The 24,196-nt window shown below is 38.1% G+C and overlaps 1 protein-coding gene across 8 annotated transcripts in view; it reads right to left on the bottom strand.

Annotated features, from left to right (window-relative positions):
* Positions 1-6,438: 6,438 nt before the first annotated feature.
* Positions 6,439-24,196, bottom strand: part of SYNJ2BP (synaptojanin 2 binding protein) — a 59,127-nt gene continuing 41,369 nt past the window's right edge. For 4 of the 8 annotated variants that reach the window (XM_067028258.1, XM_067028254.1, XM_067028255.1 and 1 more), the window contains 4 exons: positions 23,384-23,520; positions 23,077-23,187; positions 14,626-14,721; positions 6,439-11,538 (listed from right to left, as the gene is read on the bottom strand). In XM_067028258.1, coding sequence (XP_066884359.1) covers positions 11,398-11,538; positions 14,626-14,721; positions 23,077-23,187; positions 23,384-23,520 — 485 coding nt within the window. In that variant the 3' untranslated portion in view covers positions 6,439-11,397. The remainder of the gene's footprint in view (positions 11,539-14,625; positions 14,722-23,076; positions 23,188-23,383; positions 23,521-24,196) is intronic. The other 4 variants (XM_067028259.1, XM_059056343.2, XR_010839505.1 and 1 more) reach the window with 3 other exon arrangements.

Here is a 24,196-nt window from a genome sequence, read left to right as displayed (position 1 = left end):
CTTGTTTATAAGCCACCAAGTCTAAGGTAATTTATTATAGCATTATAGCAGTCCAAACAGACTAAGACAGGATCGTGCTTACAAGTCAAAACTCATCAAGCCACATTCTTAAATCTGTGCATTTTATTGTATGCTGAGTATACCTCAAAAGAATTGATTTATAAAAAAATTCTGACTTTAGCTTATTTTCAGCTCTTTCCAGAAGAATGCATCATTATCATGATCATCACTGTTTCAAACATCATTTTCTTTGTCTTTTCAAAAATCATTTCTACATAGAATTGCTTGTAACTGGAATCAACTCAAAATGAGGAAGTTACCAAGAACAGCTTATCTCACTTGACTAATCCTCTTGTGGATCATATTAACACACACATTAATATTTAGAAAAGAAGAGTGTACTACTGTGTAAATGTGTTGTATGCAATACTGGAGGATTTTTTAAAAATCAGCACACCCAGGAATATTAAAAAAGATACAAGTGTGCTTTAACTCAGCCTGAAGAGAATTCACCATGAGAAAAAAACGTAATTTCTTATTTTTAAACTGAAGTATAGTTGATTTACAATATTATACTGTTTTCAGGTGTACAACACAGTGATTCAATATATTTATAGATTATACTCATTTAAGGTTACTGCACTTTAAATATATGATGCCAGATGCCACTCCCTTCTGGCCTCCAGAACTTCCACAGAAATTTCAGCTGTTGGCCTTCTGAATTAGCGTTTTCCTTTTCTTCTTATATATACCCAGGTGTGGAATTGCTGGATCATATGGTAGTTTTACTTTTAGCTTTTGATAAATCTCCATACCATTTTCCATAGTGGCTGCACCAATTTACATTCCTACCAACAGTGCATGAGGGTTCCGTTTTCTCCACATCTTCACCGACACTCGTTGTTCCTTGTCTTTTTGATAATAACCATTCTGAAAGTTGTGAGGTCGTATCTCATTGCATCTTTGATTTGCATTTCTCTAATGATTAGTGATGTTGAGCATCTTTTCATGTGCCTGTTGGCCATCTATGTCTTCTTTGGAAACTCTTTAGGTCCTCTGCCCATGTTTTAATCAGCTTATTGGTTGTTTTTTCTTTGTTTTCAAGTTGAGTTGTATATTACGGATATTAACCCCTCATCAGATATATCATTTGCAAATATCTGTTCCCATTCACTAGGCGGCCTTTTCATTTCGTTGATAGTTTCTGCCACTGTGCAAAACCTTTTTAGTTTGATTAGGTTCCATTTGTTTATTTTTTCTTTTGTTTCCTTTGCCAAAGGAGACATATCCAAAAATATATTGCTAAGGAGAATGTCAAAGAATGCACTCTGTTTCCTTCTAGATGTTTTATGATTTCAGGTCTTACATTTGAGTCTTTAATCCATTACGAGTTTATTTATACATAAGGGGTGAGAAAGTTGTCCTGTTTGATTCTTTTGTATGTTCCTGTCCAGTTTTTCCAACACCATTTACCAAAAAGGTTATCTGTTCCCCATTGTATTTTCTTGCCTCCTTTGTTGTAGGTTAATTTCTGTATAAACGTGGGTTTTTGACTACTGTAGTTTTGTAGTATAGTTTGAATTCAGGAAGTGTGATACTTCCAGCTTTGTTCTTCTCTCTCAAGGTTGCTTTGGATATTTAGGGTCTTTTGTATTTCCATGGAAATTTCAGAATTATTTGTTCTAGTTCTCTGAAAAATGCTATAGGTATTTTCATAAGGATTGCACTAATCTGTAGACTGCCCTGGGTAGTAAGTTCATTTTAACAATATTAATTTTTCCAATCAATGAGCATGGCATATCTTTCCATTTGTTTGTATTGTCTTCAATTTTTTTCATTAATTTCTTATAGTTTTCCGAGTACAGTCATTTTACCTCCTTAGTTAGATTTTATCCTAGGTATTTCATTCTTTGCATGTGATTGTAAATGGGATTGTTTTCTTATTTTCTGATAGTTTGTTGTTAGTGTATTGAAACGCAACAAATTTTTGTATATTAATTTTGTATTATGCAACTTTACTGTATTCATTGATGAGTTATAGTAGTTTTCCAGTGGTGTCTTTAGGATTTTCTATGTATAGTATCATGTCATCTGCAAACAATGACAGCTTTACTTCTTCCTTTTAATCTGGATTCCGTTTCTATTTCTTGTCTCACTGCCGTGGCTAGGACTTCCAATACTACGTTGAATAAAAGTGGTGATAGCGGTCATCCTTGTCTTGTTCCTAATCTTCGAGCCTCTTTCACTTTAAGTCTCGGTGTGACTGGCTCATGGATGAGCTGAGCCCTGGTGCTCTTCTCAGTGCATGGGCCCTTTAAGAAATGTCTCCCAGATTACTAGTCTTGTGGGTCCCATTAGTTTTCAAAGATGTTGGGGGTCATCTCTCTGGTGCAGGTCCTAAAAGTTGAGGTTACTGATGTGGAAATAAAACCCTTTGCTCCTCAGGGAGAAGATTGGGGTTTTGAGTTTTCTCTGGGTTGTGTGCCATTGTGCTGGGGGTGGGGTTTATGGCAAGATTGCATCCCAGCCTCCTGCCCAGTTTGAGGTGGTTTTCCTCTTGTTTGCCTGATGTGGTCATCACTTAGCCAGTCTTTAGGTTTTTTTAAGAGAAAATTGTTCTGTATGTAGCTGTAGACTCAGTGTATGAGAAGAAGAGAGATCAGGATTTTCCTATGTTGTCATATTGAACCAGAACCCTCTGTTGTTGTTTTGCTTCCTTCCTTGTTCTTGGCTATTTTCTAGATAGTTCTGATTACCTTTGGCTATCTCAGTCATTTCTGTAGGTTTGGGAGTAAAGGCAGAAATTAGAGGGACAGAGATCCCACTATAGTAGTAGTGGCAGTGTAAGCAGTGTTTTTTATTTTCTGTATTTTGATGCTTTGACATCTGGGGACTTCCTGACCCTGAATGGACTACTCCTCCCAGTGTTAGTCAATTTTTAGAGATAGTAAACAACTCTCCCATGAGCACAGTTTTCAAATACAAACCAGACCATCCAGAGCCTACATTCCAACTACCTCCTTTCTGAGCTCTCACACTTAGGGCCATTATCCACATGCCCTAATCACCCCAAGGCCAGGTACCAGATAGCTAGGGACAGCCCCTATGCCACAGAGACCACTGACATTATTCAAATTAGCCAATTCTAAGCCCGCTTACCTGGCCTTGTCAGTTCCTTCTCATGGAAACCACAATAAAGTCTCTTGCCCACAGTTCCCCCCTCTCCCTCTGCTTTGTGACCAACATCAGTGCTTCCCTGTGTGGCCCCCATGGCATAGTGTATCCTCTTTTCTTGGAAACTGTGAGTAACAAACTATCTTTTCAATGTCAGTTTTCTCCTGATCTTTTGGCCTTACTATACCTCAAGTATTCTATTAATGCACAATATTTTCAACAGGTAGGAGAAAACTACCAATCCTTTCTTATTCCCTATCTTTTTTCTGCACCGGAAGAGACACTATTGTGTGTGTGTGTGTGTGTGACTAGTACCAAATAATTTTTCCAGTAAGTTATTTTTCTACATAGATTACTTTCCTCCAAACTCAAAAGGCAAGGGCAATGTGGTGGAGTATAAGGAGCCAGAAAATGTTCTGGTTCTGGTTTCAAACCTTGACTGTTTAGGTTTTAACATTAATAATGATATTAACTAGAGACAGTTAACTTCACAACTCCAAAGTTCTATCTTTCCATCTTTAACGTAGGGTAATAATTTCAATCTAATAAGATTATTTAAGCATGGAATGAAATAACTTCCATAAAGTGCCTGGTGAGTTCTTAAAATTGTTATAACTTTTATGTGAATCCTTGAATTTTGGATGGTATCCTGGCTATGATGGGTGCTTCATGTCAATTCATTTCCAAAATTACAGCAGAGGTAATTTTCATTGAACTTTCCCTGGCTTCTCTTTCTTGTAGGATAAGAGATTTTTAAAAACAGCCTTTCCTAGGAAATGTGTCAATGCTCCTCAATTTGGGACTCCAAGGGATCAACATTTGAGAGCTTTCTTCTCTCGTTTTCACTCTTAAAAGTCTATCTCAACCTGTGATAGTCTTTGGCAGCAGTCCTCAAACTATAGTGTAGCAGGACCTCAGCTTTTGTAAATAAAGTTTTATTGGAAAACAGCCACACCCTTTTGCATATATATTGTCTATGGTTGCTTTCATACCCAAACTGCAAAGACCCAAGGCCTGCAAGCCTAAAATATTTACTATCTTGTCCTTTGAGAAAAAATGTGCAGACCCCTGGTCTTCGCTGTTTGAAGTTTGGTTTCTTCCTACGTGAATTAAAAATGACCACAAATTCTTTGCACTTCTTCCATCAAGAGGTGGGGTTTAGGTCCCATCCAATAATGACTCTAGGCTTGGCCATGGCCTGGTCTGGCCAATAAAACATCAGCAATTGTGACAAGTACAAAGGCTTGACTATTGCTTTCCACATTGGGACTTGCCTTCTTAGAACAATTCCCTGAGAACCCCCCTTCCCCTGCTATGAAGAGCCCAATCTAGTCTATTGGAAAATGAGAGGTCATGTGGAGAAAAAGCAAGGCACCCTTGGCTATAGCTAGCACTAAGTACCAGACAGGAGAGAGAGGCCATTTTGGACTACTTACCCTTCTTCTGCCATCAGATGAATGCAATTCCATGTGACTCTAGGTGGTAGCAGAAGAAACAGTCAATTCATAGAGTCTTTTTAAAAATAATTTTTAAAAATTTAAGCCATTAAGTTTTGCAGTGGCTTGTTATGTAATTGATAACTTACATACCTTCATTGCCCATCAAGGGGGAAAATGGCCATTCTGTACACATTACAGTTAGACACTAGCACTTTGACTCCAGGTCTGGTCTTTGCTTAAGTCATATGATGCAGCAATAATGACTTTTCATATCAGAGTCAGCTATATACAAGGTAACTTGGGCAAAAGTCAATATTCAGTTCTGACAAGTCCTTTCACATCCTGTGGCACAAACCCTTTTCTGTCTTCTATGTATCTTGTAAGGTTTTGGGGGATGGAGGGAAGACAAGTCAGATAGCAAATGTAGGTAATTTCTTTCCAACTTTGCGTAAAACGAATGGTACTACTACTGCTATTGTTGTAGAACATTTAACCTAATGCAGTCAATTCCCTATTATCCATAATGGAAGGCTATGCTACCATGGTTGAACCAAATTCAGTATAATAAACTTTAATTTCCTGGAATGGTGGAAGAGAAATAGACTCCTCACTGGCCTGAAGGAAATTCCCACGTCTGGCACTAATTTGCAATGTACCTTGAGCAAGTTATTAACTTCTTTAGGCCTTGAGTTACCCTATCTATAAAAATAGAATTACTGATACTGACTCGCATAGTTGTGAGAATTCACTGACATTTATAAGTTATGGAAAAGGATGGCCCAATGTAGTGCCTGGAACCATGGAGAGTACAGGCAGCATAGTGTCATGGTTATGTATGTAGGTTCCGGAGCTAAACTGCCTGAGTTTAAATCCCAGCTCTGGCACTTGATAACTGTGTAATTTAGGCAAATTAATCTATGTCTTGCTTATCTCATCTGTAAAATGGGGATAACAGCAGCAGTTATAGAGTTGTTATGAGGCTTAAATAAACACATGTAAAGGGCTTAGCACAGTAGCTAAGATTAAGATTGAAATAAATTGATGAGAGCTTAATAATTGTTAGCCAATTATTATTAGCAGTACAGGATAGAGCCCTTATCCTTATCTCCTAATCTTCTATGTCAAAGCTAAGCCTCAAATTGATCATTCAGATTTCTTTCTTTTCTCTTTCCATTCTGTCAGAGTGTTACCCTAGGAAGTTGGTGGTTAAATAAGGAGATAGTTATTCAACAATCCCCAAAATAAGGTGGAAAAGATTGTAAAGATTTACTGACAAATGCAGCAAGTTTTTGTTGAGTGCCAATACTAAGTTAGGCACAGTTAGATACACTATTATTTCATGTATTGTATCTGGTATCAAATAGCAAAGCTTAAGAGATTATTATCTGTTTTGATGGCATCATTAACATATTTAATTTATAATGGTATTCCTTAGAAAATATGGTTTTATGCCCATAGGTCTTCCAAGTTGCTATAGGGCATCTATTTGATCTGAGAAACTGACTGCTGTTTAGATCCAGGCATGCAATATGACGTTAGGATCAAAGTAGAAAGGAAGCAAAATAAAATAAGGTTCATAAGGAAAATAATCTTATAAAGGCTAACATGTCTTGGGGATAAAACATGCAAGTATTTTACACAATAAAAACAATGTTCAACGTCAAAAACAGTAATAAGAAACTCATATTCAAATCAGCACTGCCGATACAGAATTAAAATGGGATTCGATTTTGTGATTCCATTTGTAAATCTGCAAAGTAGGAAGAAGGATCACCCATTTTCCTGTGACTGGTCAAGCAATTTAATGATTACAGTAAACACAAAGTTCTCTTGTAAATGACTCTGTTAATGATTGACTTGCATTTGAAACCACATTTCAGCTCTCTCCCTTTCCCCTTTTCCCCTGCAAAAAGAGAATATGAACAGTAAGGAAAACATTTAGAAACAAGACCTAGTGGTTGCTGTAATTTGATTCTTTAGACACAACAATGCTTTCTTATCATACAGGTTATTACAGTATCAAGTATATCAGGCAAGCAGATCAAGTGCTTTGGAGTCTCTCTATAAATATCAACATCAGGCAAGAGACTATGGCTGTTAAGAACTTGGTTCTGATCAGAACAGAATTCCTTAAAATACTGTCTTCCTTTTGATAGCACTTGCCCTTTTGGATGTGAGTGCTTGTCTCAAAAGGATTTGCAGATAAAAAGAGAAACAGCAAAAGGGGCTTACCCCAGGATAGCAACCAACTGTAAACCTATTATAAATGAGAGGTAAAGAGCTTCACAACTCCATCTACTATTTCTAGGTGATATAAGAAAAATACGTTAACATCAAGATCACCAACAAATACTCCCTCACTTTCAGATGATGAGCTATTTCAGCTTAGAGTGACCATATTTAATTTATATTTGTATTTTCAGCACCTGGCACATAGTAGGCACTCATTTGTTGAATGAAGAAAAAAACTCTCATCTGTCCAAAGATAAATTTCAACTAAAATAGATTAGAATAAAACCTTTATTGGCTTCACATGAAATTACATGAACTCTACTCCCCCACACAGTTGAGAACCTATGTTTTCATTTTAAAAAATATTTTAAAAATTGCTTATCTACACAAAAAAAACAATGTCCAATGTAAAAAAGAAATGCTTTTCTAGTTTTGAACTATTGGAATTAGTCTCGGAAGAGCTCATCTGATTGAATTTGATACAAGGTCTTTCTCAGATTACTCTTGTGTAATCTCCCAATTCTGCATGATGCTTGCAATACTCTTCAGCTGTCAATCAGTTCTCCTGATCTTTATTTAAGGCCCAAAGAAAGAAGATGGAAGTGGACTGAGATAAAAAGGATAGTTTTGTCTATGTTCATATAGTGGATATATTCAAGACATATATATGAGACAGAAAGGGCACCTCTGCCACAGACTAAGTCTTTGATCTGGGTTAAGTTAGTTCACATCTCTGAACCTTGATTTTCTCATCTTTAAGACAGATTCTTCCTAGAATCTTTTAGCTCCAATGTTCTATGATTTGGTTTTAACTTAATAGATGCACACACTGACACGCTCACTAATACATTTTGCTGGAGTTTGGTCAGTCCTTAGCAAATCAGAAGCCAAATACTGCTCCACTTCTTATTCCACATCTATACGTGAGGCAGAAGCTAATGGAGAGCTGGGCTCCAAAAGGGCCCAAGTGAAATTCTCATCTTCGGCTGGAGCAATGCCTGTATGTAATTCAATAATTTAAGTAGTGTCTAGGTTTAAATGCCAGAGCTGGTTTTTTTTTCTGACACCGCACACTGGAATTACATGATGAACTCCGTTTTACTGCTGCCCTATTCCCACCCCTAGAGATTCTGCTTAATTGATCTAGATGCAGCCTGGGCATCAGAATTTTTATCAGCTCTCTGGGTGATTCTAACCTGAGAAAAAGGTGACTATTGGCATAGAGCAGTGATTCTCAAACTTTAATGTGCATCAGTCACCTGGAGGGAGTATTAAAACCGATTGCTGGGTGCCCTACTCAGTTTCTGATTCAGTAGGTCTAGGGTAGAGCCCAAGAATTTGCTTTCCTAACAAGTTTCCAGGTAATGCTGATGTTTTTGTCCAGAGACCTCACTTTGAGAACCACTGCCAGTAAGGAAATATTGGTGGTGGCACCTGAAGTCCTGAGTTTAAATCCTGATTCTATTATTACCACCTATGTAATCTTAGTAGAACAATTTATTCTCTTTTCTTTAGTGTCTTTTTAACAATACTTAGACTTCAGAGTTGTGAGGCATTTAGAAACAGTGTTACCAATCAGGGTTTAGTTTAGTACCTGGCACAGAATGTAGTAACAGGTATAATTTCCTTTTTCTATTATACATGTCTAGATGGGTGTGATTAAGTTAAATCAATAGCATTGGTTAAAACTTGGCAGGAAAAGAGAGACGATTGAAGCAAACAACGTCTTATTAGAATTGTATGTATAATATAGGATGATAAATGTAGCGAAGTGTTTTCAGTAAATGTCTTAAAAAAGATTTTCATTCAATTTTTAAAACTTTGAACATAGTAATTTAGGTGGGAAGAATATAGCTACAATTGATAAAGTGATAGAAATGTTAGATTCAATCTATAAATAGGATGAATTTTTTAATGACCTACAATGGACTCCAATACTTCATCTATGATAATTTAATTTTCTAGAGAATCAGAAAAAAGAATATAATTGAAGTAGCATACTTGCCTAAACCTTTACTGTACTGATCTTTAAATGCTACTTAATTCCAGAGAAAACCTGAATTATTAAAGTGCACTGGAATCCCTATTATCAACCAAAGCAAAACCTCTACCAATGACGGGATATGTGTTTTTATTTACATATACCAACAAACAAAAAACAAAATAGCTTTCCTTCCTGCCTGCCATTTGCTTCCTTTTCTATGTCTCAAGGTCCTCTCAGGAGTTAATGTCCAAACCCCGAAAGGAATCCTGGGAGGAAAGCAGGCCCACTGCAGAAGCTGCTGCACATTCCTCCAGATACAGGGAGGGCACCCGAGGTTGTGCCTCCACAGAGGGGCTGGTTGAGGTGAGAACTGGAATACCGTTAGGGTTTCTCCATGGAACCTATGAATGCAGTTGTCTAAGTGAGTCTCAGAGGTACTGAACAGTTCAGGTCTGAAGACAGAAATCCTCTTAGGATTGTTTACAGCAAGTTTCTTCTTATACCAATAGGTGACCCAGAGGCAAGGTCTTAACTGGGGTTTTTATTTTTAAAAGCCTTCCCTTTCCACTCTGGCCTGATGCCATTATGTGACAGCTTTCTTTTTCTGAATTCCTAAAAAAAAAAAAAGAGAAAAAAGAAAAAAGAAAATGTGTCTGCATGTCTTTGTAGCTGCATCATACTCTGAAAAGTACCCATTTCTTTTATTATTGTTCTCAACTATTACTTAACCTGATGATAAAATTTTAACTTCTCACCTATTTATGAATTCTCTTGACTGTGAGCTCCGCAAGGGTCCTTAACTTGTCCCCTTCCTCCATGGAACTTTCTCAAGTGTCTCTATTCTCAGTAACCGTTCCCTTTGGTTTGCAATATAAATTTGACACTAACTTACATTGCCCTGCCTATGGAGGTAACTGTATATTATTTTATGTGTAAAGGTGTTCTCTTCCCAACTGGAACCAAAAAAAAAAAAAAAAACCCTTTAGGGATGGTGGCTATGTATTTTGCTTCTTTGTAAAAGTCATAACAAAGCTGATGTCCAATCAACATTTATAAAATTCTTACTAGATCATCCATGCTAAAAATTGGGCACAACTGACTGCCTGAGGGAAAGTCTTCCTACTCTTGCTGTCAAGATTATATAAAGCCTATAGCCTGGCCAGTATATTTAGAGGATGGAAATGATTTTCGTTAAGCCAGAAAATTAGTCTTGGTTCAGCTCTCCTTAGTGCTTTAAAACCATCCTTCAATACCACATGAAAAGGAGGGTTCCCACCTCATTTATATCCTTGGTATTCCCTAACATCCATTCATCCATAAGGTTTCCCCTTGAAACATTCACCAAACTTCCCTAGCCCCTAAAACAAACAAAACTCTTTTCTTCGCCTTCCCCGCAAAATGATTTATTCACTAAAAGCCATAACCAGCGTTCAGAACCTTTCAAAAAACAGTAGCAATCCAAACCCTTTCAACTTAACTGAATTGAAATAGGGCTGATTTCATGCCCATCCTGCTGGGATCAGTCCCTTTCTCATGTTTTGCCTGTTAGTAGAAACAGGAAAGACCGGTAGATAGCCTGAGTTTTTTCACTGGGTTGGTTTGGCCCCATCGCCATACTTAATAGCTCTGACCACAGTCATTCCAGCTGATCTTTTAACAGGTCTGTAAGGTACCAAAACAGTCACTAGGGTAGCCCAGAGATTAGTAAGGTTTATATTTACATCTCCCGAGTTTTTTAAACAGACTGACTTGCACAAAGCTGGATTATGGCATTTTACCTCAACTTCACCACAGCCATTATGAGAAGAACTATTGTTCTAGGATTTTTAATTAGTTGCATCCTCTCTTAAGGCTCACTCTCTCATTCCTGCTATGTATCGAATTCTTCAATTAAGATTATCCCTTAATTTTTACATCAGAAACCCAGAAACCAGAGTTGCTTTCTACCTCTTTAATTCTCCATAAGGTATCACTATTATACTATCATATATGAATACATGTGTGTATGTGTATATATATATATATATATATATATATATATATATATATTTGCTTTTTTAAAAAAGTAGAAATTCTCTCCTCATTCACCTTTGTTTGATACAAAGTAGGTGCCCAAGTAGGTAGTAAGAAATTAAATAAAGGCCACAAAAACTTCCCAACGAAGATCATTAAAGAGAAAAATCCTTTCTTCCTCTTATTACAGCTGATCTTTGACACATGCCAGGTAAGGAAAAAGGAATCACGCATGGTGATGGGAAGACTGGACCTCTCCCTCTCTGGGCTGCAGCTGAACTTCTATTGGTGGTCCTAGTAAAATATATAACTCTTCATTTGTTCTAAGCAAGTCCTTCTTTCAGCTTTCCTTCAAACAATGCCTTTACTCTCCCACTAGAGTATGAGGATTTAGAGATTTCGAGCAGCAAGGTTCTGGTTGGGTAGCAGTCTCTTTAAATTGTGTGTTGGCTATGTAGAGAGAGGGAAAGTTATGGGAGAATGGCAGGGGAGGAGGGTGAGAGAAAGAGAGAAATGTATCTTCTTCTTTGGGAGCACTGGAAGAAAGCAAGCTTTTCAAAGTCGTTGCCGGTATCTCATGAAGGCCCAGGCTGCTACCATGATGAGGGCAAACACTGGCACCAGCACCACAGTTATGGGAATACCACTTGGCTCCCCTTCACCGTGATGTCCTATAGGCCCATTCTGCACCTGTAACTGGAGGGGGAAGAAAAATGTTAACTCTAGTGACCAACATGTGTTTACCACAACTGAAATGTCCAAGCTGACACATTACCTGGGTCTAGAGTCTCTATACCACCCAAAGCTGTAAACCCCAAGCACTATCAAACAGGAGTCCTCTCTGTTTGTCCTGAGTCGATACAACAATCTCACCAATTCTTTGGAAACAAAATAAATCTGATGGGGAGGCATTTAACCTTGCTGTGCTACTGACCTAAAGGGACCCCTGAGATAACCTCTTTCTATTTCAGTACTGTCTCCACCAAGCTATATGTGTATCATACCAGGAAAATGAAGATATGAGGTGAAGCCTGTTGATCCTATAGGGAGCCTGGAAATTATTGGGCAGGGGCAGGGGGTGTCCATCTTTCTAGAAAGATTATCAGTCATCAGAGTGCAAGAAGAACAGATCTGAGCAATGTTAACACAGGTGCAATGCCATTATTTAGAAATACTTTCCAATTCCCAAAAGGTACCCAAAAAGGTACCCAACTCCTTCCGAAGGTGGGGTCCTGTCCTTCATCCCCTATTCTGTAACACTAGGCAAAGATAAAGGTGAAAGCTATATGGAATGGAAGTAAAAGACTCAAAGGTAAATAAGTAAAAATAAATCATATCCTAACAGTTATAATTTTTCATTGCCTAAGCATTCCCTTTTGAGGCTGGTGGTCTTTCTTCATTTCAATCAATTTTGTAAAAGGTAGCCTTTGTTAACATTATCTTTTTTTAAAACCGTTTTTTAAAACTGAAGTATAGTTAATTTACAATGTTGTGTTAGTTTCAGGTGTACAGCAAGGCGATTCACTTGTATACATATTATTTTTCAGATTCTTTTCCATTATAGTTATTACACGATATTGAATATAGTTCCCTGTGCTATACAGTAGGTTCTTGTTTATCTATTTTATACATAGTAGTGTGTATATGCTAATCCCAAACTCCTAATTTATCTCTCCCCTCCCTGCCCTCACTATCCCCTTTGGTAACGATAAGTTTGTTTTCTATGTCTATGAGTATATTTCTGTTTCATAAATAAGTTCATTTGTATCACTTTTTAAGATTCCACATATAAGTGATATCATACAGTATCTGTCTTTCTTTGTCTGACTTACTTCACTTAATATGATAATCTCTAAGTACATCCATGTTGCTGCAAATGGCAGTATTTCATTCTTTTTTATGGCTGAGTAATATTCCATTGCATGTGCACCCCCCCACACACACACCTTCTTCTTTTTTTTTTTTTTTTTTTTTTTTGCAGTACGCGGGCCTCTCACTGTTGTGGCCTCTCCCGTTGTGGAGCACAGGCTCGGGACGCGCAGGCTCAGCGGCCATGGCTGGCTCATGGGTCTAGCCGCTCCGTGGCATGTGGGATCTTCCTGGACCAGGGCATGAACCCGTGTCCCCTGCATCGGCAGGTGGACTCTCAACCACTACACCACCAGGGAAGCCCACCACATCTTCTTTATCCATTCATCTGGACATTTAGGTTGCTTCCATGTCCTGGCTATTGTAAATAGTGCTGCTATGAACATTGGGGTACGTGTATCTTTTCGAATTAGATTAACATTAACTTTTTTTTTTTTTTTTTTGCGGTACGCGGGCCTCTCACTGCCGCGGCCTCTCCCGTTGCGGAGCACAGGCTCCGGACGCGCAGGCCCAGCGGCCATGGCTCACAGGCCCAGCCGCTCCGCAGCACGTGGGATCCTCCCGGACCAGGGCACGAACCCGCGTCTCCTGCATCGGCAGGCGGACTCTCAACCACTGCGCCACCAGGGAAGCCCTAACATTAACTTTTAATAGGTAACTGGCAGCAACTGCGATGCCACCTTTAGTTAGGTTTAATCTCCTCATTACAATCCATGAAACTCTGACCCCCTCAATCTGAAAGACATGACTGAACAAACTACCTTTTCTATCCTCTATCCCATCTCTACATCTTTCATTCATTTCCTGATGAGATGTCTGGAGAGAACACGCTCAATAGAAAGACATGGCTTTTAGGGCTAGGCCAATTCCTTGACCAGAAGAATCTGTTTTGTTTGGAGTTATTTAAGGATGTTTCCTAAAAAACGAACCTTGGAAATCACTTCTCACATGCCTTCAAAAAGAATGCTAATCATATCTAAAGTGTATGCCTATATTTGCTTGCCTTTACCTATTGCATACATTCTCCCATGCTTTCGAAACAAAGAGGAGCCAAGGCAGAAGCAACTGAATACCAATGTCTCCTATCGACCTGTTTTCTAGTCCACCACACTGAGATTCTCTGTTTGCAACTCCAGCTGTTTTCTCAGATATCTTTCATGCCTTGCCCTCTCCACTTTTTTTTTACTATCTCCTGTTGAACTCCTCAGCCTTTGAAGCCTCACTCAGGAGTTAATGAAGCAAAGACAGCATCAGTTCAAGAGGGAGTAACTTTAAAGGTACAATTAAACTGTGTTGTAAATGCATTCCAAAGTCCTTTGTGCTATGGGAGGAATTATGCCCACTCAGGCTTCTCTTCTCATCATCCAAATTATAAAACACTAGGAACTAAGGAATGGATGTAGAATAGGTGCTAACTTGACTGAATTCTGAATCCCATTTCCTTTTTCCTGGAGCTCCCCTTTGAGCACTAGAGCTTTGGTCAAAAGGATCCCCAAGTTGATAAGAAAAGGGTTCGCTGTGGTGATAGGGAAAAGCACATAGTGGGTAACAAAAAACCCACCATCGTTGCACTTAGAGTTTCATAAATAAGAACGTTCAAGGGCAGACATATGTTTCCTTCCCTAGCAAGAAATAAAATTGATTCTGGTTGTATTTTTCCCCATTTATTGTAATTTGGTTGTCAAGCTTTATCTTTAGGGCACATTACCTTGAAGCTAGGACCTGGGTTGCAAACATACTGTTATAAATTTCCCTTAATGATAAGCAGAGGTCTCAGAAGACCCCTGCCTGTGCCAGACAGGTTCTTCAAAAGAATGACAGTGAAAGGAAAAAAGCCAAACACACTACTGGAAATTACACCACATGATTTGTTCACAATGTTACAAAAGCCTGGTGGCAGCAAATGACACCTACCCTGTGCTGCACTCTCAGGGACACAGCATAGCCTGCATTACGAAAGAGGTCTACGGCATCCTGGTGCAGCAGGTTCTTTAGGTCTTGGCCGTTTACCTGCCAAAAACAGCAAAGGAAAAGTAGTAAGAGATGTAGAATGTGAACTCTCATAAGTCAAAGATTTACTTTCATGTGACCAAAGATTAAACAAAAAAAACTCCTACAGAGCAAATTCCAAGGGCTAGAAGAAGGGGTAAAGTTACTTAGAACTCAGAGTAACTTTTTTCATTTTTGAAGCTATGTTTTCCTAGAACTGAGTTTACATGGGCCATCTGAAGAGCACCTAAGTTTAAAACAACAACACCACCACCAAAAGGAATCTCTCCTTTCTCTGAGCTCCTACTGCCTGCCCTGCTTTGACACTTGGGATTCCGTTACTATATTTGTATGTCTTCCACGAGCATCAAGCTGCTTCCCTACAGCTAACATGGTCTCCCAGGTTACCACTCTATCCTTTATATGTTTAATCTCTGGCATGGCCAGCTTCAGCTCTAGAAATACAACTCTGAGAAGCTCTTCCACAATTTAGTTTGATGTGGTACAAATCTACTAGCTCCTTCTATTGTTCTTGTTTTCTTTTGAACAATTTCCCTTGATTCCATGGGTAACCCTATCCTCCTCAAATTTACTAAAAACCGTATTTCTGTGATGATACAAACTTCCAAAATGTTTCGGTGAAAGTGAGTCCTACTACTTAAAGGTGAGAGATGTGAAGGACTCTGGTATGAACACCTCTCAGTGTCAGGACTGACACTGGCCACTAGTGGTATCTATTCTATGCTGCACTCAGTGACACTGCATGGCCTACTTTATGCAAAATCTACGTATCTTTTATACATGTCAATGTCAGCAGCGGCAGCAAGAACATCTAATATATTTGGTAGCTTCTGTGCTATATGTTTTACGTACATTACCTCACTGAGTACTCACAATAATCCTATGAGGTAGACACTATTTTTATCTTGTTTTCACAGATGAAAAAACAAGCTTAGCAAGGCTCCGTAATTTACCCAAAGTCATAGTAAGTGTAGAAGCTAGGGCTAGGGGTTTTATATCCTGGAAGGAAGACTAAAGTGCCCTGGCCTTTTACTGCTCCTTCTGCACTATTATTCCTCCACCTTGACTCACCAGCTATTCTTTCCTCAGCTGAAGATCAAGTCACTGACTTATTCAACCTTCTCATCTTCCTTGTCACAGTTTTCCTTCTCCAAAACGTTCAAAACTGTCCCTCCACTCTATTTCCTGCCAATATCCTTCTGAATTAATCTATCAACACTTTGGCCTTATAAATTGTCTACCTTTCCAAAGTGAAGAATTCCAGCTCTATTCCATTCTAATCACCAACTGGCATAAGCCTTCAACTTCAACATTAGGCATGCTACAGCTCCAATATCTCAAACTCTTAAAAAAAAACAATTTCTACTTTCTTCATACTTCCTATACCTCTGTGAATTCCCTCTTTATCCTCATCAAAGCATTTTACACATCTAGGAGTTCCTATTATTTCAGAAAAGCACTTGAAAAACTATTAGAATCCCTCATCCCCATGATCTTCTGCCATCTTTCCAGTCCTGGGCAACACACTGCATTTACTTTCCTTGTCATCAGTGCGTTTAATATTCCTAGAGAAAGATACACAGTCACATTCTCTACCACAGACACATACTAGCTGGCTCCTGCTGCATCCTTATAACCCTTCTCATCTGGTGAACTCCCTAATAAATATGCAGTGGTAGCTGTTCCAAGACCTTTCCTACCATCAAACTCCAACTCCAATCACATCTCTCTTCTCAGCAGATTCCTTTGCCTTATCTTTCTTGAGAATACTGAGAACTTCTGACAAACACGTCTCTCCATTTTCTTTCCTTTCCCCTCAGTTCCTTGATATCTTGGTGCTGCTTTCCCCTATTTCTGAATTAGAGTTCCTTTATCTAGGTAACCCATTTACTAGTGTTCTTAATCATATTCCTTCTAGCCTCCTTACAGAACTTAAGGAGTCACTTACCCTTTTGATTCCGTAATTATTATTGTTCTCTGCTCCTTCTCAAGTAAGGTTACCCTCATCTATTAAAACACACACACACAAGTATTTCTTGGAACCCATCATCACCCTCTTCCCATCTTCTTTCTCTCCTCTTTCTTTGCCAATCATTTTGAAAGAACTGTTTCATGCACTGTCTCCACTTCCTCACCATCCGCTCCCTCTATTTCCTTGTGTTCTCAATATATGAGGTGGGGGGGGGGGGCAGGGAAGAACATGTTGCCCCTGCAGGTCAGCAGTAACTTCCAACCACCAAATCCTATAGCCCTTTTTCAGTGCTCACACCACCTCCTCCCTCTGCAGTTCTCTCCTGTCTTAGTTTATGAACACTTGGATCTCTTAGTTCTTGCACTATTCTGTATCCTTTCCTTCCTTCTTAAGGAAAGTAAATATTCCTCAGTATCAGTAGTCCTTTGTCCTCTTCTCTCCCATGGTGAATTTTCACAATTTCAACTATAATCTGCTAGACAACTCCCACATTTTCATCCCTACTTCTACTTCTGGATTTGCCGGTTTCTTGCTGGGTACCTATTCTGCCAGCTGGAGCATATTCTGTTAAGACCCCAATTCAACATATCCAAAGCCTCTTTTTTATTTCCCACAAAACCAAACTATCCTGACTTCTTTCTTATTGACACTACCATTCCTTCAGACTAAAATTTTAGTAATATTTTAAAACTCTCTCTACTCTGTCAATCTTTACATACAATATATTGCCAACTCCTGTAGTCTAACATAATAACATTACTCATATGTCATTTTCTTTCTATTGTCTCTCTCTTTAGGTTATGAATACTCTTAGTTGAACTACTGGGATTGCCTTCTCTCTAATTTACTTTCCTCTGGGTCCTCCCTCATTCTAACCTATTCAAACATTACGTCTCCAGATCAATCTTCCTAAAGTACAATTCTGTTCATGCCACTTTATTGCTCAAAAACAAAAACAAAACTGGAAGCAGGGGAGGAAAGAGTGCATGCCTGATTTCTCATTCTGGTATGCAAAGTCCTCCAGGAAATGAAGGACTGGAAACCTACCTTTCCAGTTTAATCTTCCATTACTCTTTCATATATCCTATGCTTCAGCTAAATCACACAACTCACTGATCCTGGGACATAAAACATATATTCTTACCTTCATACCTGTGCTCAAGCTATACCCATCATCTGAATAACTTTCCCTTTTAAAAAATTCTATTTATCTCCCAAGACTGATCTTAAATACGATCAGTCATGCTACCTATAGTGTAGAAATGAATACAGGACTTTCTAGTTGATAGACTGTGATTTCATGCTACCAAGCCACCTTCTGATTATGTCTTTGTCAAAGGGAAAGAACTTCAGAATTTCTAGAACCATCACAGTGAATTCTCAGACTCAGTTTTCTAGTTAATTCCCGGTAGAGAAAGAATAAATATGAGACTGCTGATGGTAGTGGGAATACTCACTTAACTAAACTTGACCATAGGGTAACTGCATTTCTCATTGTAAAGAAATAGGTATCTTCTCTCAGAGGCAGACAAATAAGTTAGTGATGCAGTCTTGTCAACAAATGCCAAAGATGTCATAGCTCCATATCAGAGCCAAGTTTCATAATGATATGAATTCAAGTGGGAAAACTGAGTCACTACATGACATTCAATGACAGGAATACTGAGCTCAAAATAATCTTTGCTGTAGCAGTCAGTTTTAATAGCCGGGGATCACTGTATACTTATTATCATGTCTGGAGCTGTCTATCCATTTTACACGTACTTATTTAATCTTCACAATAGTCCTATAAGTTAGGAACCTCATTTTATAAGTAATAAAACTAGAGAGGCTATGCAACCTGTCCATGGGCATACAGAATGGAGGTAGCAAAGCTAGGATTCAAAATCAAGCAGCCCAGCCCCCAAACCTTCACTAACACTAAACTTTAGAAATTTACATTGCAAGCAAGAATTTTATTTCTGCAGCCTATCGCTATCCATCACATTAATGTTGTAAATTAAATTTTTATTGGATTTGGAGTTTCAGTTTTATGTTTCAATTTCAGTTTCTAAATTTAAAAAATTTAGAGTTGTATGAAAACACACGATGTTTATGTTAATATTTTTATTCATTTAAAAAAGCAATTTAGTTAAGTGCCACTTCATTGACAAGGCCTTTCTAGATAACTGCACTAGATGTGAATGATTTACTTCCTGAACCTCCATACTATGTAACTATCTTAAAGCTCAAACTGAACTCTGCCTTGTAACACTTTACATTGGACTGTAAATAACTTAGGCTGGATCTCAACTCATCATTATAACCCCTATAGTACCGGAATACTGCTCTGAACAACATTTGAGTATAATAAATGCCACATGATTTCCTGAGGCTTGGCTGCAGAGTATACTCTGCAAAAGCCATAACTACACAAAGCCTGGGTGACATTTATTGATATTACACAAAGCTGAAAGGCCTAGACTCTAATAGCAGCTCTAACTGCCAATGACTCAGTGTGTAATCTTGGTCTTCATGTTTGTTTCCTTTTGCCAGCAGGGAAGAAAGACATTGGGTGACATCAGGCAAAAGAGCACAGCCAATTATACCTTTCAACCCTCCTAGTTAATTCTAAAGGTATCCTAATATATGAGGTCAGTTACTCTAATTGCTTTAAAAAAAAAAAAAAAAGAGGCCTTTTAGAAATGCAAAGGGAGTTTCTTTTTTAAAGAACCATTTCTCATCCTTTGCCCAAGTATGCTGGAGGTAAACCAGCTCCATAAAACAAATGATGATTCTTTCTCAAATGACAATATATCTCTCTACTCCAAAGCCAAATTTGCTTTCCAATATTTACCTCCTCTAACTGTTTTTACAGACTCCAGCTCATACTGACTAACCTCCAAGTTCCGTAGATTTTTACCCCTAAATATTTGTGGAATCCACTTTCTCTTTATCACCATCCTTACTAATATAGACTAGAGGTTCTCAAAGTATGGTCCCAGGACCAGCAGCATTAACGTGGCAACTTGTTAAAAGTGCAAATTATTAGGTCCCATCCTAGCAATCTGGTGAAGTTTGAGTTAGCTTTAACCTAAACTGCCTGAAAGTCTTCTTCACACCCAGCCTACTTACCCTACTTATATGCATCCACAGATTCCTTCAGTGATTTTCCACTTACTGAGTAGTGATTTTTCAAATATAAGTCTGTGGACCCATTCCAAAAGATAGTGAAGTCAATCCAGTGGGTCAAGACCAGTATTTAATTTTAAGTAAGTGAAATTAGAAGAAAACACAACATATTAGAATGCATCATATATAGAAGAAATAGGTATTATTTTGTTAAACTTTGCTTCAGTTATGTGTGTGTGCATGTGAGTATTTCCTATTATGGGTCATAATTCAAAATGTTTGAAAGACACTTGCCTACAGGAGTGCTTCTCAAACTTTATTCATGGGCTTACCCAAGGATCTGTTATAATGCAGATTTTTGTCTGAGTGGGTCTGGGTCTGAGGAGCTTCCTGAGACATTGCATTTGTAATCAGCTCCCAGGTGATGGCCAGATTCCTTGGACCTCACTTTTACTACCAAGAGCTATTCAACTGAGAAATTTTAGAATACTGATAAACTTGCTACTTCAGTTTCCTTAACCATGATATTATTGTAAGTTATATTAAACTTGGGATATGACAGATTTGCAACATGCTAGAAAATTTTGCTAACTGAATGTTCAGAGTGTTGGGATTGTGGTATTCTAGTTAACCGATGGGGAGTCATACAATTTTTTGCTTTAACTGTGGTTGTTATCAATCTATGAGTTTCCTATTTCTTGCCTTAGGAAAGGAGTAAACTGAGTTAAAATATGTTTTCTTGGATGATTAATAATTTTGGGTTGCCTTAGGATAATCTAACATTATCTTAGGATAATGTAAGAGTTACTGGAGCACTAACTATACGATAATACAAATACAGATGTATAAAATATAGAGAAAGAATGGGCTCAATTTAATAAGCACTGACCTCAGATTATACTCTGGGTATTTTCATTTTCCCCCAAAATCTTGAAGTGAATTACAATTTGGGGGGAGGGGTCCTCTTTTTTCATTAAAGTTGAAGGAAGAAAAAAAATAGATTATCTAGTTCCAATTAATCAAGCCAAACCAAAAAAGTTATAATTCATTCACAGAGCAAATAATTTACTAGATGCTTACTCTGTGCCAGCTACAGGCCTACATGCTGCAGATAGAGATGAGAAGACAAAGACTCTTCCTTAAAGGTACTTTGTCTAAAGGATTCTGTATATTTCAATGTCTCTGTAGCTGACTGGATGAGGGTTTCTGGTGGGTCTTCCCCATTGATCTAAGAGCACAGACTGGTCTTTCATTTTCTTTTAATTTTCCATGGCACCTGGCACAGTGCTCTGCAGGCCATCAAATACAATAGTTAATACATGTTGATGACTACTCAACTCTTCCATTCACCAAAGTAAGAATTGTGTTTGAAGATAATATGAAATACAGCTGACTAATGGCCCAATCTATGCCATTCTGTTATATAATAGGTTTGGTCAGAATGGAACATTAATCTGTATCCTATAATCAGCTACATCACCCTGAAGTTATAAGTTTCATTAAACATGTAGAGTTCACTGAGAAATGACTATTCTTGACTATCTACCTCCCTTAATTTAGGTAGACACACATGAGAAATGAGAAACCTAGACAGTTTATTTTTTTACAAAAATGTAATTTCCCCAGGTTCTCTGATAACCTATATAAATATTAAAGCATTCTCACCATCACACACACACACACACAAATGAACTTTGGGTAAGGACTCTCCAACCCTCATCTCAACTTCAGACCTTTTCTTCTATTGGTAATATCTGTTTTTGTTTCATGGTTGTCAGATACAACAGGGTCTTAAAAATCATTTACATTCATCCACAGTGATCACAAAAAATTAAATTTCACTTGATGAGAAAGGAGAAACTGCATGATAAATCATGTAGTTATTTAATTTTAGAACTTGAAATTAAGATAAAACATGGGCATTATTTAGGGAGAAATGGAAAGATTAAATTAATAGTCAATAATAACTCACCTGAAATCTAGACCACTTTAATGATACTTCTATTAGTCACCCAAAATGGATATGTACTAAGGAAAGGACATATTCTTAGTCTGATTATCTGGCAACAGTTAAAAGAAAGAGTTGGAGCAAATTTTACAACATGGAAAAATAACCATGTGAGGAAACTAGGGAATCCCAAAAAGAATGAGAATATAGGCTAATAAATAATTTAGCATCATTTTACAGAGACTCCAAAGCCAATTATAAATGAGTACTTAAGTACATCAAAGAGATAAAGAGAGCTCAAGAATAGATGGAACCATTTAATGGTTAATACCTAACAAGTTCACTTAAGGATACAGTGGGAATAGGATGGTGAGGAGACATTTCTTAAGAAATAGGATCTAGAATTTGAATTTTAGAGCAAACTCTTGGCAGGGAAACTGGAGTCAGGGAATATAGCCCTAGATAGAACAGAGAATATGCTGGCCTTTTCCTCTTGCATAAGCTCCATCTTTTTCTCTTTCTCTGTCGTCTTTTTTTCTCTCCGTTATCTGTCTTATATCTTTGCCTTTTCTTTGCCTGGCATTTCTTCCTCTCTTCTTTCACATACTTTTTCCTTCATTGGCTAGAACATAACCTTGAATCAATGTCGTACATATATTTGTAGTATTTTATATCTTGTAGAGATCTTTGTAATAATTCTTTTATTTTGATAAAATCAAGTCCTCTTTGCTAAACATTTTAAAGACAAATGAGCTCAGTTTTTTAGATATCTACTTTTCTTTTCATTGACATTTATCTTCTACCATACCTTTTTAAAAAACTTGAGTGGCCTTCAAATAATTTCTTTTCTCTCTGTGGTGATGGCTCCCATAAGAAAGGCTCCTTATCTTGGCTTGTGTCTAATAAATTCTGTCACATTGAGGTTTATGTCTTTTTGTTCCCTAATTCTACCCTGAATAGAAAAGACTAATTTCAGTTTTTATACAGAACCATACATAAACTCTATTATTAAATAACCATGCAACTTTCTGTTTAGGATAACGAACCCTAGCTCCTCACTTATCTTTTAGGAGGCAACATAGTATATGGGTTAAGAGTAGAGGTTCCAAATTCAGACCAAGTCCTCTGCCATACACTAGTTGAATGACCTTGAGCAAGCTGTTTGATCTCACCAAGTCTCAGCTTCCTTAGCTGCAAAATAGGCATAATAATTGTACCACTTCATAGGGTTGCTACAATATTAAATACGTTTAAAGTTCTCAGCATATTGCTTGGCATACAGTGCTCAAAACTTTCTAACCATTCTCATTTTTCAATAATTTACCTTTAACCAAAGCTTTTTGAGTAATATGGCTCTCTTCTTAACCTCTGTATTTTTCAGGTCCCTCTTCACCATGGAGCCTAGTTCCCAGTGTTCTGGAGAGAATGTGGTTATCTGTCAAAATATTAAACTGCATAGTTTCTAACTACATACTATACTTTAATCTTAACAACCCATTCTCAAGTTTTCTTACTGTTTTTCCTGATCCAAAAGGGCAGGCAAGAATCTTCCCAAGGAAGGAGTTGGGGGTAGGAACTAGGGTCTAGGGAGCCAGGGACAGTGAAGGAGGCGGAAGGAAGCCAGTTCTCACCGAGAGGATCTTATCACCCTCCTGGAGCCGCCCATCCAGGGCTGCAGCCCCGTTCTCTTTGATGCGGCTGACGAAGATGCCACTGTCATTGGAGACATACTGCTGATCTGTGCCACCGACGATGTTGAAGCCCAGCCCTAAGAAAATCATGGAGGAGTTGTAAAGGAGATAGGGGTGAAGAAGAAGGAAAGGGATTAGAGAAGATGAGGAGAAGGAGAAAGGAAAGGCCTTGTGGCAAGGGTGGAGGTTGGGGAGTGGGGGGGGGGTGTAGGAGGTGGGGAAGTTAAGACTGTGATGTAGCTGGTGGCTAGTCATGGGCAAGGTCAATGATTAGTATCACCAACAGAGGTCAAGAGTATCGAGAGTTGCCCACTCAGACCAGGTAGGACTAAAAATACAAACACAATGATCAACATGGTTAGGTGAATATAAAAAGAAAGATCTATACTGAGCTCAGTGAAAAAATAATGGTGATTCTTTTTAAGATGTGCTTCTGCTCACATTTGATTTTGATTCTGTTGGTGACATTCAGAGGACCCAAATCTTGACTTTCCTGCTTCGAAGAAGCTGTGCTTTAAACTAATCGGCAAATGAACTGTTCCTTATTTAGTGGGAGAGGGATTCTTAAACAAACCATCCCCTCAATACTTCTCCTAACTTCAGGAGAGTTTGTGGATGGTGGTGCTTTGGAAGAAATGACCTTGGGAGTTCATTTTCCTTTTTTTTCTAGTTTGAATTGAGGGAGCAGTACTGTAGGCGTTGGCAGAAAACCTGGGAACTAAAAAGGTAACTTATGCTTCATGACAGGACTAA

This window comes from Kogia breviceps, chromosome 3, assembly GCF_026419965.1.
Source record: "Kogia breviceps isolate mKogBre1 chromosome 3, mKogBre1 haplotype 1, whole genome shotgun sequence".
NCBI classification, from domain to species: Eukaryota; Metazoa; Chordata; class Mammalia; order Artiodactyla; family Physeteridae; genus Kogia; species Kogia breviceps.
The sequence above is the reverse complement of the archived record's forward strand: the minus strand, read 5'-3'. Positions and strand labels throughout refer to the sequence as shown.